This window comes from Cupressus sempervirens, chromosome 1 (assembly GCF_028749045.1).
Source record: "Cupressus sempervirens isolate cs-2001-9-10 chromosome 1, ASM2874904v1, whole genome shotgun sequence".
NCBI lineage: Eukaryota > Viridiplantae > Streptophyta > Pinopsida > Cupressales > Cupressaceae > Cupressus > Cupressus sempervirens.
In genome coordinates this window covers 304,283,562-304,300,886 of record NC_143118.1, presented here as the reverse complement: position 1 = coordinate 304,300,886, position 17,325 = coordinate 304,283,562, and the positions used below count along the sequence as shown (strand labels likewise).

General features: G+C 34.6%; 1 protein-coding gene across 11 annotated transcripts in view; it reads right to left on the bottom strand.

Moving 5' to 3' along the window:
* LOC149577320 (E3 UFM1-protein ligase-like protein) overlaps positions 1–17,325 on the bottom strand; it is a 280,489-nt gene that overhangs the window by 240,277 nt on the left and 22,887 nt on the right. For all 11 annotated transcript variants that reach the window (XM_089823447.1, XM_089823448.1, XM_089823445.1 and 8 more), the window contains exon 2: positions 3,857–4,168. In XM_089823447.1, the coding sequence (XP_089679573.1) occupies positions 3,857–4,168 (312 nt within the window). The remainder of the gene's footprint in view (positions 1–3,856; positions 4,169–17,325) is intronic.

The window sequence follows — 17,325 nt, the reverse complement described above, 5'->3', positions numbered from 1 at the left end:
TTGTAATCAAATTATTTGGATGAAGTAGATGTTGAAAGATATTGGAATAGAGTTTACTAAGCCTGTTATTATACATTGTGATATACAAGTACAGTAAGTATATCAAAGAATCCAATGTTACATTCAAAGACAAAGCATATATCTATTAAGTATCACTTTTTGCGAGAAAAAGTTGCAGAGAAAGAAATCAGATTAGAATATGTTAGCACAAAGGAGCAGATAGAATATATATTTACAAAATCTTTGGCTAAGAACACGTTTGAGTACCTAAGAGGTATGCTTGGGGTTATGCCACAACCTACTTCAAAGTAGTTGGTGCAAAGATTGCATCAGTCCAGTTGGTAGGAGAGCACTATATCTTTTCCCTGGACTGGATGCTTAATGCTTCTCCTACAGGGGAGTATCTATGTTTGAGCTGAGTCATTAAGGACTCTTGGTATTGGTATTTAACGGTTTCTCTGGACACTTGAGCTTGAACAAATTATTTTTAAAATGATTGAACATAAAGAATTGACATAATGATACCTTTGTCATTGATGTCAATGGGGGAGAGAAGTGTACATGAAAAACATCCTTTGAGGGAGAGGAAAAGTATATTCCTGATATGAGAGTATAGATGTTTATGTATGGGGAGATTAACACCTTCCTTGTGCATACTGTATGGTTGTGATTTGAGCATGAAAAACTCTTTACAACTTGTTTGAGACTAAGATGTATGTTTACGTTCATGGGCAGCATGAATGAGGGAGTAAAGGTAGATGAGGAAGATATATATTTGGTATTCATGCTAATTGGATGGTTTTCATCTATGTTGCCATCAATGCCAAAGGGAGAGATTGTTAGCATGAATGTTGATGATATTCCTATGAGGGAGTAGATTAGCATTGCTAGAGACATAATTCAGTGGTTATGTATTGCATTCATGACAATGTTTGTCACTGATGTCACCATATAACTTATTCTATGCAGATTACCAAAGTTATAGAGGAAGAATTATTTGGCACGGTCAATGTTCAACGAGTTGCGATGTGCACTCTTAGACATATGTTCAAAGATGCTTATAGATGCTTCAATTAAGTGCACAGACAAAAATATGGAGATATGATAGAGTTATACAATGTTTTCTGAAGGTTGCTTTGAGAGAGAGTTTCTAGAAAGCGGTTACTAGTAAATTGATTATATCTTTTAATAGAGATGTAATCTGGTTGAGCAAGCTTAGAGGAAGGTTAGAGACATGTTGAAGATGCTATGTTCTAGAAGGAAAAAATAGATGTTCATTCTGTGAGGTTTGGCAAAGACTGTTAGGAAGATGTTGATATCAGATTCAGAGGGACTCTGTCATTTTTCATCAGAAGCAACCTTGGATTTTAAAAAATCAACAAATCAAGAGGGAGAAGCTCGAGGTGAAATTTCTTGTAATGCATTCTTCTCTATGAGACGGAAGTATGAGGTGCTTTCTTGTTCCACCCTCCAGGAGCAGCTATGGTGGATCCACCTTCTCACTTAGTTTGTGGTGGATATCATGTGAGTTACTACATCATTATGTTGGGAAACATCATGTGAGGTGACGATCTTTCCTTGATGTAATTGTAAGGTTGCTACTGTAAGGTAACGACTTTAACAACTGCTTGACCTGTTATCATGATGGACTACATTAATTTGTTGTCCCCGAGATCATGATAATGAATATGTCATGATGGACAACATTAAGTTGTTGTTCCAGAGATCATGACATCCTCATTACTTTTCATGATAGACTACAATAAGTTGTTGTCCTGAAATGAGCTGGAGATCATGATTGTTATCTGATAGACTGCATTTAGTTGTTGTCCCGGAATGAGCCAGAGATCAAATAACACATAACCTTCTAGGATATAACATATTCTTTTGGTAGGCATTATGAACCTAATGCTAGTGCACATACCATAAGAATATGAGATTGGTAAGTTATCATATGAGTGATATTACAAGTTGCAGATTACCATTTTGTGAGATGGTTGTGTTGTTTAAATCCTCTCACTAAGAGGGATTGTCAATGTTGTGGCTTCAGTCGGATTGAATTGCCCTAGAGTTAATCTTTTTATGTTTATTGGTTAATCATCAATTAGAGAAACTTTCACATGTGTTGGTGTGTTTATATTATTGTTAATATTGTCTAATTGGTTATTAACTTATAAATTACCATAGAGACGTGTCTCTTCATGAGACATGTCTCCTCTACTCATATTCTTATACATTTCAAGTCTGCAATTGGAACACAAAGAAATAATGGTGGTGTTATTACATTTGCACAAAACGATCTCGGTTTGAGTAATTCATGGCTGAAGTTACACACAACAGTCCAATGTCGGTGGCAATTCAAACAGAGACTCCTATTGTGACTAAGGTTACACAGGTAGAAACAGCTACCACTTTAGCAATCATACCAGCAGCTATTTCGTCTTCTTTCTCCTTACCCCCATTGTTAAGTTCTATAACACCCCTTTTGTAATTTCAATTATGATCATATTGAAGCCACCTACAATAAGAAGGGAACCTCCCCTATTGCTGGAAGGAGACAAAAATCTTCATGTTGCCTAAAGTCATAGTTTTGCAAGTTGCGGCTTCAGTGGCTTACAAAACTTTTAGCCAACAAACTCGTCGTTAGCTGATCAATGCACATAGCAGGTTGACATCAATGCCAACATTGAACAGATAATGCTAACAATCCTCTCTTCAAAGCGGCATCCCTTCACAACCAAAATGAGCACTATCCTATTATTTGCTAACCACTGCAATATGCTTTATCACTTGCACCATTTATTGTTTTCTTTTTAAAATAATTGAGTCGCTACTTAGTGCTTTAATAGCTATTGCTGTTTGCCTTATACCAATCATTACTCTTTCTAATAAACTTGCAACTTTTAATATTACTATTGTCTATACAAAATCATTTCTTATAGTAGATATGTTCCTTGACCTTAACTGCAATTAATTATTTTCTCTATGTTGCTCCTTTGAGGTAATTGCCCCCTTCAAATCTTAAATACATTCCCTTTATCTATATTTTTAAGGATCCAGTACTAGCAAATATATTTTAAACTTAACTTAATCACACAATAGGTTGGCCAGTAGATAAAATCAACTCACTTGGCACCTCTTAGTTTTGCAACACTTCTTTCTTATAAGAAATTGCAAATCAGGTTCTAATTTGACAATTATGATCTCTGTAAATATATGTGGAAATGATATTAACATGGTCATGCAAACTGCAAACCATCAACTGGAGAGTCACTCTAAATACTTCCTTTGATCCTAATGGTACACCAAGCATGCAATGCACTTGTGCTTCTATATAATATTCATGTTAATGTTTCTCACAAGGAGATTCAAGACAGTGTCTTACTATCTTAACGTAAAAGTAAAGCACTCTACTCAGAAATCGTGGCATATAAAAATGGTATTCCTTTGAGGAGATGAAGCATTCAATATCATGTTTCCTTGTGCACCAAAAGATTAAAGTCAACAAAAATTACTGGCTAGATTTATGTTAACTATGTTATATAGAAATGCTATCTCTATTTTGAATCACATAACAAATTCAAATTTCAGTACACTTAAACATCTATTATCATTTCCCCTAAAGAACAAAACAGCAAAACTAGAATTTCAAACAATGGTAGGTAGCATTATTTTAGCTGAATAAATGTGCGGAAAAGCAACTTGAACTGCCACAAAGCTACCTAGCAAGATAAATGGACTTTTTCTATGAGAGCATATGATAGACAATGGTACGAAACCATGAACAACATAATGAGTTTATGAAACTGAAAATGCTTTTATGATGAAATGAAGATGCAAGTCCAGGGTTCCTTACAATTGTTCCAATACGAGGCTGCAAAATACTATTCAGCAACTCCGAACTAACATGCAATTGTGCAGCAAGTTCAGCCAAAGAGATTTGACTAGACTCTTGCAATCTCTCATTGATTTCTTCTGCTACAGAATCCCAATAACCAAGTGACAGTATTTCCCCTTGTACAAGCATTAGCTCTTCATTGTTTGCAACAATACTTTCAGCCTGCCTCTCAATGTGATATAAGTCAACTCCTATTATATCAGCCAGTTCAATCAAGGATACTCGACCCAATTTCTGTATTTCTGCCTCTAATTCAATTTTCAGCCGATCCTGCAAAATTACAAATTTGAAATCTTTACAAATTTACCATTTCAAAATTGTTCATAAAGCATGTCTTACATATACTTGTTTGAATGACAATCCATAGACATATTTCCCTATTAAACATCTCCCAGAAAATCCCATTTAGCTACCAGTAAAATTATCTGTCAAATGGTCCAGCAAAACGTTTATGTTGGCAATATAAAACTTTGAATGTACTGCACTCTGCTATCACAAAGCATGAAGATGTGAAAGCCCTATAGGCATGAGAAGGTCTCTATTCTATCACTAAAGCGGTAGTTGATGCACGATCATAAATTTTAACTAGATGTTTCACACTTTACAAAGTGATCCAAAAGGACTTTCTCTAATAAAATAAGACCAATATAATTATACCCACAAATCACTAAAACAGATCAAGAGAATTAAAAGTACACCCAGCAAAAATAATGGAAGGCAAAAGTAGTAACACCAATGCAACAGAAACAAATCTACTGTAGTCCACAAATAACCAAAATAGGCTTATGGAAATCTTGAAAGGAAAATACAATTAAAAAGTAATACATCAAGACCCAATATTATATAACCCTCTTAAAATTTCACAAGCACATGGCAACAGTTACAAGATAACATCTTTTGGGTGCTTTCAACTTCTCTTCTAGATGCCTTTTTTTCCAACAATAGAAGCAGAGAAAAGCTTCTTCATTCCAAGATGTTTGGTGAAAGGAAATTTGGTGCAGGAGCACATCTGCAACAGGAAGTCTAGTGGCGACGGGAAGATAGCATGCAGTATTATTAATGCAGAATTGTATTGCGACAAGAAGTCTAGAGGCGACAGGAAGGAAACATGCAATATGAGTAAAATGCAAATGTTTTGCAACAAGAAGTTTAACAGCGACATGAGGACGGCATATTAAAATGCAGAAGTTTATTATAAAATTTAAATGATTCCCCCTTGTCGTTGTAACAGATGGAATATGAAGAGTCATATAACCGAAACAAGAAGATTCATTTGTAACTGCCCTTGAACAATATATAATGGACTGGAGTTTTTGAAAAGAGGGACACCAATAGAATAGTTAAAAATATAGTCTTATCAGTTTTCTCTGACTGTAGACAGCCATTTCTTTTATGTAGTTTTGTTTAGTTTTCATTAAAGATTTTCATAAGTCAATTTCAGATTTCTTCTTCTATTTCTTGGTGTCGTCCTTGTGAAAGATAAAGTTGTAGTCTTTGTTCTTCAGTTGTGTAACCGATTCAATCATGTAGGGGGATATTTCAGAATATGTATTAATCTTTGTTTTTGGTTTTTCCGTTCAGAGTTGTTTACATGGGAGTTCATACGATTTGGATTTGAGTTTGAAGTATGTTGACAAATTATAACACATTTGCTACAAAAAGGTTTCATCTTCCTATCATTTTAGGACAGAACCATGTTACTGTAGATTTGCAGAAAGACTATATGTTTACTTTGAGTTTTCCTCTATTCTGATTTTTTATGACAGATTTGGAAAGACATATTTGTGGATATGCTAAAATGCACAGAATTTGAGTAAAGAACTCATTTTAAATCTTATTAAGATGTAGAGAAGATCCACTGTTGAATCCCTTGAGTGTTTAATTACTTAAGGAGAGTTCCAGTGTTGATCCCTCTACATCAATTTTGATATCAGAGCTCAGTAAAAGATTTGAGAAATGGAAAAAATTTATGATTTGATTTTTTTTAGTGGAATTTTTATTGGTTGCTGATGTTTTGTTCACTTGCTGTAAGAGGTGGACATGGAGGTCTACCATGAGGGCCTTAGAAGGAGGTCCAAGTTGTTTGCCAAAAGTCTTGGGGAGAGAGGCATGGAAGGAATTCCCAGGTGAGGCTGAGAAATTGTTTGTGTGAGATGCAGCACTGAAGTGGACTTTTGTTTGGAGGCAGCCATTACAAATTTTAGTGATGAGAATCTCAGTTTGAAGAAATGGTTTAGTAGAGACATAAAAAGAAGTGAAGAGGAAGAGATAGAGTTTCATATTTTTTTTTTCAGTTTCAGTCAACCACATTTCCATGGCACATGGAAACTTTTCAAATTTGGGAGTATGGTGCAAGAGCACGTCTGCAATCTAGTGGTGACAAAAAGATAGCATGCAGAATTGTATTGCAACAAGAAGTCTAGTGGCGACAGGAAGGAAACATGCAATATGAGTAAAATGTAGAAGTTTTGCGACATGAAGTCTGACAATGACATGAGGACAGCATATTAAAATGCAAAAGTTTATTAGAAAATTTAAATGATTCCCACATGTCATTGTAACCGATGGAATATGAATAGTCATATAACTAAAACAAGAAGATTCATTTGTAACTTCCCATGAACAATATATAATGGGCTGGAATTTTTGAAACGAGGGACACCAATAGAATAGTTAAAAAATGTAGTATTATCAGTTTTCTCTGGCTGTAGACAGTCATTTCTTTTATGTAGTTTTGTTTAGTTTTCAATAAAGATTTTCATAGTTCAATTTCAGATTTCTTCTTCTATTTCTTGGTGTCGTCCTTGTGAAAGATAAAGTTGTGGTCGTTGTTCTTGAGTTATGTAACTGATTCAATCGTGTATGGGGATATTTCAGGATGTGTATTGATCTTTGTTTTTGGTTTTTCAGTTCAGAGTTGTTTACATGGGAGTTCATACAATTTGGATTCGAGTTTGAAGTATGCTAACAAATTATAACAGATTTGCTACAGAAAGGTTTCATCAAGCTGTCATTTTAGGACAGAACCATGTTACTGTAGATTTGCAGAAAGAATATATGTTTACTTTGAGTTTTCCTCTATTCTAATTGTTGATGTTTTGTAGCTTCACTCGGATAAATTGCAGCAAATATATATATATATATATATACACACATGTCTGTTCTTTACTCACTTTCTTATATATATAAGAGGTCGCTGCCATTTGGAAAAAATATAACAAAAACATGGCAATGCAAATACATTTGTAGCAGACCTCTAAAACTAACATGGTATCAGAGCAGGCGACTCCCAGCCTATTAGTAATAAGGAAAATAATTTGATATAAGAAATAATGAAGCAGGGAGAAATTATCAGTGTATAAAGAGACATTTTCTTCTATTATTTAATTGAACAAATCTCACATGGCCTTGCTTCAAAATCTCGAGCTTGGTATCCAAATATTTTCAAACTATAATACAGCTATATTCAGCACATTGTTAATTTGGCCGCTCCTTTATATATACACTTTCCAGCATTAAAGTTGTCAAGTTATACCATTCTGGAGAAGGGTGATCATCAGAGAAAATTGATAATCGATAATAGGGTTGTAAATTAAACATGACCTTGAGTGTCCGATGAAAGACATGAATGCCACAGATAGGAAGCATAGATTGTATGACGATTAATTTCGTCAAAGCAAAGTTCTAAACTGTAGTGCATTCAGTATTCATTTTCTCATGACAAATGTCTATCTAGTGATGATTCCAATCGGCACTAAGATGAAATATTGAATGCTCTGAATGATAACCGATACTCCTTTTGTTTCTCCGAACCGACGAGACCATACACAAACAGGCAGAATGTTGAGACATTGATTTCATGGAAGGAACCGTCTAAGAGGGCTTTGCAAAAAATGGAGGATGGTGTTCGATAAATAAATTTGGAAAACAATGATAACATAGCAGATGAAAAGCTACGGAAAAAAAAAACATAGCCAGCAAACACAGAGATAAAGGTAGTGTAAATTAATTATGTAAAAGATAAAATTATTATTTATTTGCAATAGCGTGAAAAGATAAAGATCAAAGTCGGCTCAAAGAGGATTAATACTCTGATCTCATCAAGGTAAACTTACAAGGTATATTATGTTAAGTTTTATTTCTTTATATTATTACATGACAATAATACGAGCATGATAGTTATTTAAGGAGATAAATATATAGGTATATATTTGCACATATATATTTATATATGTATAGTTACATTTGAATTATATACATTTATTCAAAATGATATTGTATATCTTGATATAATATTTGTTAAACATAAAAATATTCATTCTGAGAGTATAAAAGGTAAAGATGAAGTACAGTTATATTTTGACTTCTATACATCATGAAGTATTATACTATTGAAAACATTAAATAATGAGTTAAACTAATGACATTCTAATTAATGTTAATATTTTTTGTACTATAAGAATTATTTACCTTAATCTTTTCCTCTGAGAATGTTATTGCAGGAAATAGAAGATTGAGGTTCAGAGAAAGCCTAACATGTTATTAGAGCCAACCTTGAAAGAGAGGGAGAAGACTGAGGGTGTTATTTAGTTAACCTTCAGTGATCTCGATTTTATAGATTGAGAGGGAGTAAACCATGTTGTGATGGATTCTTCAGTGATCAATAAAAGAGGACCGTGATTCATACATCATGACCATGTGATTTTAATGGGCCTACCCCATGTGTACATCATGAGGAAGTGACGACTTCCAAATGATGTCACTTGTATTTATGTAAGGTGACAATCAAACAATAGCTTGTATTATGAGATCAAATAGAATGAGTAAATGGTGAATGTCTTACATCTCAACATTTTGGGAGACCATTACTCAGAGTATTTGGTGAATATATTTGATATTTTGGGAGGCCAATACTCTTGATATCAAATGTGATATTACACCTTATTTGAGTACTTGGTGAATATTGAATGTCGATATTCTAGGAGGCCAATGCTTTTGATATCAAATGTGATATCAAAACCTTATTTGAGTACTTGGTGAATATCGGATGTCGATATTTTGGGAGGCCAATACTCTTGATATCAGATGTGATATCAAAATCTTTTGAGTACTTGGTGAATATTTTTGATATTCTGGGAGGCCAATACTCGTAATATCAACTATGATATCAAAATGATATATATCATCTGATCAAAGATATATTTTTGCCTTACCTAATATTACCAATGGTGTAACACATGTCATTTGTTTATCCTCCCTAGCAAAGAGGGAGTGTTGTTGTTTTGTAGCTTCACTCAGATAAATTGCAGCATATTTATATATATTAGAGATAATATATATAATTAATTATAAGATTGTATTTATATTAACAAACAGACATGTCCCATGAAGGGACATGTCTATTTTTTACTCACTTTCTTATATATATAAGAGGTCACTGCCATTTGGAAAACATATACCAAAAACATGGCAATGCGAATACATTTGTAGCAGACCTCTAAAACTAACAGATTTGGAAAGACATATTTGTGGATATGCTGAAATGCACAGAATTTGGGTAAAGAGCTCATTTTAAATCTTATTAAGATGTAGAGAAGATCCACTATTGAATCCCTTGAGTGTTTAATTCCTTAAGGAGAGTTCCAATATCGATCCCTCCGCATCAAAATCCATATGCAATACGAAAGCACTACAGTAAAGAGTGTTTGTGTGAATTACAAGGGTTATAGCAACATTCGTAAATCAACAGCCTGCACATTGTGTTCTAGCTTCTAATTTTTTACACCTTAATTGATTTTGACCACTCCTACAGCTCTAGATGTGTAGCAGTGCACAGATAGTTGTTAGATAGAGTTTATGTTCTACCTTCCAATCTTTGGCACATTATGGGTTTCCGACTGCTACTAGAGCTCTAGATTTGTCGTACCTATAGTAGCAAGATAAAGTTAATTTCTTATAAAGAAATTGAACAAGCTCAATATCCAAACTTAGGATACTATCAAGGCAACTCAAGGCATGAACAAGCTGAACATGAAAATTTAGGATACCATCAAGGCAACTCAAGGCATGAACAAGCTGAAAATTACAATTTAGGATACCATCAAAGCAACTCAAGGCATGTTCAAAGGAAATCCGTGACCATCATTGAGCATCATTATTTTTAAATTTCTGGTTGCATTTGAATTCATTTGGATAAGCCAAGGTTTCATAAAAAACACCACCATGAGATGAAGCCAATCACATTTGATGAGCCACTGTTATGATCCTAATATTATTAGGTCTGGGGTATAATAAGGATAAGCACTTGTGGAATGCTTAATCTTAATACTTTCATATTAAGTTACAGATGCTGGTTTTGATGCTGATGCTGATGCGGGTGCGGGTGTTGATGTGTGGATTTTTTTTTTTTTGGAGGGGTGATTTTGGATGCGTTTAGGTGTGTCCATATATAAATATATTTTTTTTTTAAACATATACATATATATATACTATAATTTATGTATGCGAAGAAATGCAATAAATATGCAAAAATAAGCCATTCCATAGCAATTAGCATATTCAAATTGAAAAAACAATAATGTCAAATTAGTTAATTACTCAAGTTCAAGATTTCGATGCAATTCAAATTACAAAATCAAAACATAGTTCATGGTTCAATGTTGGTCAATCAAGAATCAAGGCTCAAGATCCACAAATCAAATTCAGTCAATCAAACATGGTACTCAAAACAGCCGGATGCTCCGGGAATGCTATGTGGATGCTTTCCCAAGCCTCCCTCACGCATCCGCAGGCAAGGATTATGTTTCCTACCCACCTCCGTGCAAAACCCAAAAACATCCGCGCATCCCCCAGAAAAAATGATGCACCGAAATCTTAGCTTTCATATAATAGTTTTAGTAATTCCTCATTATGATTTGGTTAAAATGAAAGGGTGTTTCCCTATATAATCATGCATATAAATGAGCAGGAAAAAGCCTCTCTAAAACCGTCATAACTTTTAAAATTGAATTCATATATCGTTTTCTGGTTCTGAGAGGCCACCTACTCAAAGTGGTATGCAGATTTATTAATAATTCGTACTCACATTCATTTCCAAGAAATATCATAACAAGTGGTATCAAAACTACAACTTGTGCCAAGAATGTTGTTTCCACCATAACTTACAAAGAATTGGAAATTTGGACCTGACTTTTCTAGGTTTTATTTAATACAACAAAGATAGTTTTGGCTAACAAATTAGTTATCTTTTATCATTTTTGGCCACAAATTTTGGAACGTATGAAAAATTAAGGTAGGGTTAAGTCTTTGTGACTTAATATTAAAGAGAGAATGCATTCTATAATTTGGTGGTAAAATCCAAATATTTTGTTGCACAAGCCACAATTTTTGGAAATTTTTTCAAAGTTTTTGGAAAGGTCTTGTAAAAATAGGTTGGGCTAGTTCTTAATAAAAAAGTTTTACAGAAAAAATATCTAATTCAATGGTCAAAGCTTCCTCAAAAGATGAATATCAAGCTCATCTATGGCTGATGTGAATAAGGTTTTGTACCTAACAAAGGTCTCATACGTAGCTCATTCCTAGGTGGGAGCTTATTCACTTGACTTAAGTTTGTGTTGGTCCTAGGTGGCATTTCTAAAAGTTCCATATAATGGGGTCATGTCTTGTTATTTACTTTTCAATATTTAATGCATTTAATGTTTGTTTCAAGGGTAGTTGTCGCCCTTCCTTGTCACCTTGCCTTTATAAGCTACATTTATATGTCCAACTATGAATATTCAATAAATATTATATTGTTGAAATGTGAAACAATCCATTCTTTTCATTCTCTCATGTGGAAGTTGTTTTGATCTTTTAGGGATCTTGGGGGTGTTGTGAAATCACCTAACTACTCCAACATGGTATAATAGCTCCAGATCTGAAGAGTTCGCAACCTTTGAGAGTTGTGTTTGGCATTGAGTTGTCGCTAGGTGAAAATTGAGGCAAAAGGGCATTATTGTTGCATTCAAAAGGCCCAAAAACCATTATTTCCATCTAAGGCGTGTCATTTGTCATGCCCACACCAAAGTAGGAGATCAAAGTCTTAAAAAATCAGATTGTGGCATTTTACGAGTCAAATAAAACGTTTGTAAAACCAATAAATAATAGGTAAATGTTTAGACAGAAGTTAGTAAGTATAAGCAATCATTAATAAAGGATAGCAAAGATCAGTGATCGTGAAACATGACCATTTAAAGGGATACCTCCTTTCAACAAGACATGTCTCCTCAAGCTAGATATGGACAAATAAATGGAACAAGAAATGGGAGATCCATGGGCATTGAAGAAGTACAATCATAAGCATACATAAGAACCTTCAAATTCATATACATACATATACATACATACATACGTACATACATACATATATATATATATATATATATATATATATATATATATATATATATATATATATTGGTCCAATCTATTGGAGAATAATTTGAATGCATATTATAATAGGGGATATCATAAGCATGTTTCCACATAAGTAACAAGTGGATTATATCACCTCGTTGAGTGACCCATGTGGACACCATAAGTAAAACATATAAAACAAAAGTGGGTGTCACCTTAGCAATTCGTCCCACTTGCATATATTTAATGAAAAATATCACTTATTTATAATTGCAAATGTTGCATCTATGAAAAGGGAAGTACTTTGTTGAAAGGAAATAACACACAAAAGGTGACAAGTATATGTACTTTGTATTTTTTTTAAAAGGACACCCCATGTGCATTAGAAGTGAGCAAATGCTAGAAGAAACTACAAATAAGACTTTTTTTTACATGTAGAAACAACTCACATCGTGAAGGATGTCATTGGATATTTGCTCCAAAATAATGAGATATGTATTTTTTATTATCTTCAGTATTGTCCTTATTATTTCCGAAATCAACCTCTAATTTGTATTTCTATATGTACTATAAGAGCTATTTGCCTTGTTCTTTTCCGGGGACACTCTTGTAGGAAAAAGAAGATTGATATCAGATTCAAAGGGAGACTCATTTTATTAGAGGCAACATTGGAAAGAGAGGGAGCAGACTGAGGATATGTTTCGGTTAGTCCTTGACGATCTTGATCATATTAAGATCAGCGGGAGTTCAAAAGTCCTTGTGAGTGACTATGATTTTAATGGGGCTACCCCCTGTGTACATCATGAGGGAGTGATAAATTCCAAATGAGGTCACTTGTATTTGCAAAAGTTATTGAAAGGTGACGATCTTACAATAACTTAATTTTCTACTATGATGGATATCTTACGATACCTATGCAGATCATGATAGATTATACTTTGCATGTTAGATGTTTATATGGTAAGCATTATGAGAATGTGTGTGCACATACCTTATAAACATTTTTTAGTACATGGTGAACATTATGTAAATTGATGTTCTAGAGGGCCATTAAACATAGTACTTGGTGAATATCATGCGACTTGATGTTCTGGAAGGCCATTACTCACAATACTTGATGAGTATCTTGCATCTCAAGCATTTCAGAAGGTCATTACTCAAAGAGTACTTGGCGAATATCAAATGTTGATTTTCTAAGAGACCAATACACATAATATCATATGTGGCATTAAAACCTTTTGAGTACTTGGTGAATATCGAATGTCAATATTATGGGAGACCAATACTCATTATATCTGATGCGATATCAATCATTTTTGAGTACTTGGTGAATATCATGTGTTGATATTCTAGGAGACCAATACTCATGATATCAAATGTGATATCAAACCTTATGTGAGTACCTAGTGAATATCATGTGTTGATATTCTAGAAGACCAATACTCATGATATCAAAAAATGATACTTAAGAGTATTTGGTGAATATCATTTGTTGATATTCTGAAAGACCAATACTCATGATATCAAATGTGATATCAAAATGGTGGATATCTTCTGATCAATGATATCCTTGAAATTGGTCATTCCTAATATTACCAATGGTGTAATACTTGTCTTGTGTTTATCTTCCCTACCTAATGTAATGTCCCCGTTTTTGCCAGCTTTGTGTTTGAGAGATTAGCGTATGATTGTGATCCTCGTAGGCTAATTATTGTGAATAGAGGGTCTTCTAAGGTAGTGGCTTGGCTTGGGAGGGTCTTGTCTTCTCCACAATTGAGTGAGTTGCAAGTTGGTCTCCGCTTGCCTCAACTTGGACTTGATTTGGGCTTAGATTTCTATACTTACTATTTGTGGTAAGTCATGTGTTGATTGTGATGGACCCTTTCTATTTTTGGAAAATACATTTGGCCACATGGAGAAATAATAGGTGTGACACCTATTTCAGACGGCATATTGAAATGGTGGATATTTTGGGAGTTATTATATTTTTAGTGGTCAAATTATTATTATATAATTAAATGGCTTATTATAAAGTTATAATTTAACTTTATAATTTCACTTAAGTTGAGGGTTACGTAGTCATTAGAAGGGGACATTTATTATATGCCTAAGCCAAGAATTAAATATTTAAAGTGATATTATGTTGGAAAGTTTCAAGAGTTGAGTTCTTATGGGACACTTTTACAGTTTCTGAAATTGAGTTCTTGTGGAAACTTTTTCCAACAAAGCACTATAAATATGAGCTCATTTCACGTTTGAATATTTATTTTCTTTTGTTTCCTTTGTGGCTTTTCTAAGGTTCTGAATTTTGTGCCCTTGCTGAAGTATAAGGGTTTGAAGCTGAGAGGTGGCTATTGACTCACTGCTGAGGTATAGTGATTCTATTATATTCTGGTTATTTGTGAATCTCCCGTACTGTTATTGTCTGCGGCTGGGAGAAATTATTGATCACATCAAAGGAGTAATTCAATCTACAGCTGTGGTATTGTAGATTGCATACTTAAGAATTTTGCAAAGTGTCTTTCCTACTTGTCTTTACTGTTTCTAAGAAGACAATAATAATTGATAGAGTGATCTGCAATTTGACTTGCATAGTGAGGAAATATCATTCATCATTATCTAGTTGATGAGGGTTTTGTGATTTCCTTTGTTCCAAAGACCTGCAATTTGTATTGTGCAACCACTGTGCATGTTTTGAGCTGCCAATACCTATCTGTGTCAGCATTAAGGGATTATTTGGGGCTGCTAATCATTCCTAAAGGATGTTGTTACATGTTAGTATCCCTGTGTGCAAAGTAAAGGAGCAGCAATTCATCTATTTGGGTCTGCACTTTACAATTAAGGTTGTCGTCAAGCATTTGAGGTTTGTGTTTGATCTATGAGAGGCCTACGATTTGATCTAGGCCGTTGTAAGAGGCTCGTCTGGACATTTCAGGGCCTGCATTTGGATATCTAAGACCTGCAAATGGTGTAGATGCCCTGGGAGTTGATTTTGGAACCCTGCATTTGTGATTTATGGATTGTTTATGACTGTCAGCTGCCCTGTGATATATTTTGTGGAAGAGTCTGTAGGTAAGAGTGGCCTGCATTTGGCAATTCATCATGTGAAGAAGGTCCAGCATTGTGCCCAGACTTGCCTGTGATTTTGAGAGAAGACATTACATCATTTCCATCAGGTTCTTATGCCAAAAATACTTATTTGTAATTGCAAAATTCAGTAAAGCTAAGTGTAAAAAGTTTTTGAAATAATGGAATGGAAGATTGAATATAAATCAGTTTCATCTATGGGTTGTTCCTTGGTGTTATTTTGTATTTACTTCCATATATCCCATACAATTGAATGCCCTGTAGGGGGCGGCAAGGCAGGCTTAGGGCGGTTGGTAGGAGGAAGGAACGGTATGCATCACTAACTCGAGCTCTATTGTGCCGGTTTATCCACCTGCTTTAAATCATTGATTCAGCATAAACCGAGATGTTAACATCATCTTACGCCGTATAAAAAACACTCATTTTATCAAGTCGAATTGAGTGCTTTCATGACAAGGTTCCTCTTCCCACCATCCATTGCAGTTTATCGGTGCCCATGTATATATTCGTACGAAATCTTATATACTAAAAATCTACAATTTACAAGACACGAGAAACCACACATTGGGCTATCAAAGTATCACTGCCAAGTGTTTTATAAAATGCCAAACTAACCAAATGATATAAGGAACTGCTAAAATCAGAATTATTCAAGTTGTACCTAGGTCAGGGTTACTATAGTGGTATCATAGCGATTTCCTGCCAGCCTAAAGGAATTGGGCTCAATTATTATTTTGATTGGTGCTTACTTCTGAGATTGTCAGATTGATTTTGTGATTAGTATTCTGTGACAGGAGATTCATTCCGGGTAGATGTTATACTCGCTAAGGGGTGTACTTCTCCACCAAGGGATGGAGAATCTGAGATACAAGGTATTGTGAAATAGTTAAATGTGCTAGTGAATGAGCTGAATCAAAATCACAAGTGGATGACCCAACTAATTTCAAATCCAAGCTTTGAGCAAAGCATGATATCTCTTTTTCGAAAAGCAAAACATCATGATACAGTTGCAGCTATAGATGTGCAGGACATTTTTTATAAGACACCGCATGAGTTGGGCAGTGTAGAGGTGAAATGTGATGAGAGTTCATGTCAGATTGAGTTGGATGATGTTGGCATGAGTTCCTAAATTCATGTATTTGATGGGATGCAGTGATAGTGGAAGTACGCGCATGCGAGGATAATGTCCTATAAGCAACCACTTCTATGCCTATTGAGCCATCTACTAAGGAGTTTAGCAATATGCATGCGGTTGTAGATGTGTACTTTGATGATAGTACATATTTTATTGATGATGAGGTAAGTGATGTAGAGATAGAGTTATGTTATATTAACGATCAGCATAGTGTTGATGTTCACTTTGCGGACAATACTATGTTTGACATGGATGCAGCATCGACTTATGACAATCCCCTTTTTGAGATTGATGTTGATCACTCGCCTAAGTAGAGTTGGGCCCAATTTTAACATTCTGCAGATTTGGTCTAGTTCTCTATTGTGGCGGTTGGTGATGTCCCTGTGTCAACAAATTTTGACATGGCTACACCTATTGTTAATACAGTAGGCACAAGTGCATATGGTTCTCCTGTAGCTACCTCTTTTGTGGTGATTGATGATGAGGATTCCAGTCCAGTATATATTATGTGGGTTGTGACTGGGAAGAAGAGTATGCTGAGATTCCCTGTGAGGTTGTCTTCTAGTGATATTCAAACTCCTACATCATCAGCATAGGTTTTGGTTGCTATATTGGAGGCGATGTTGATGGTCCTGATGACATTGGCATGCAATTGGTTCAGTGTTGACAGGGATGCCACTTACTTCTTCATTTGGGATCCAAGTGGAAGTTGGAGTTCACTGTGTGGCTAGAATGCTTGAAGACAAGCAATCTCAAAGAGGGAGGACTGTAATTACCCCATTTTTGCCAACTTTGGAGTTTGAGAGATTAG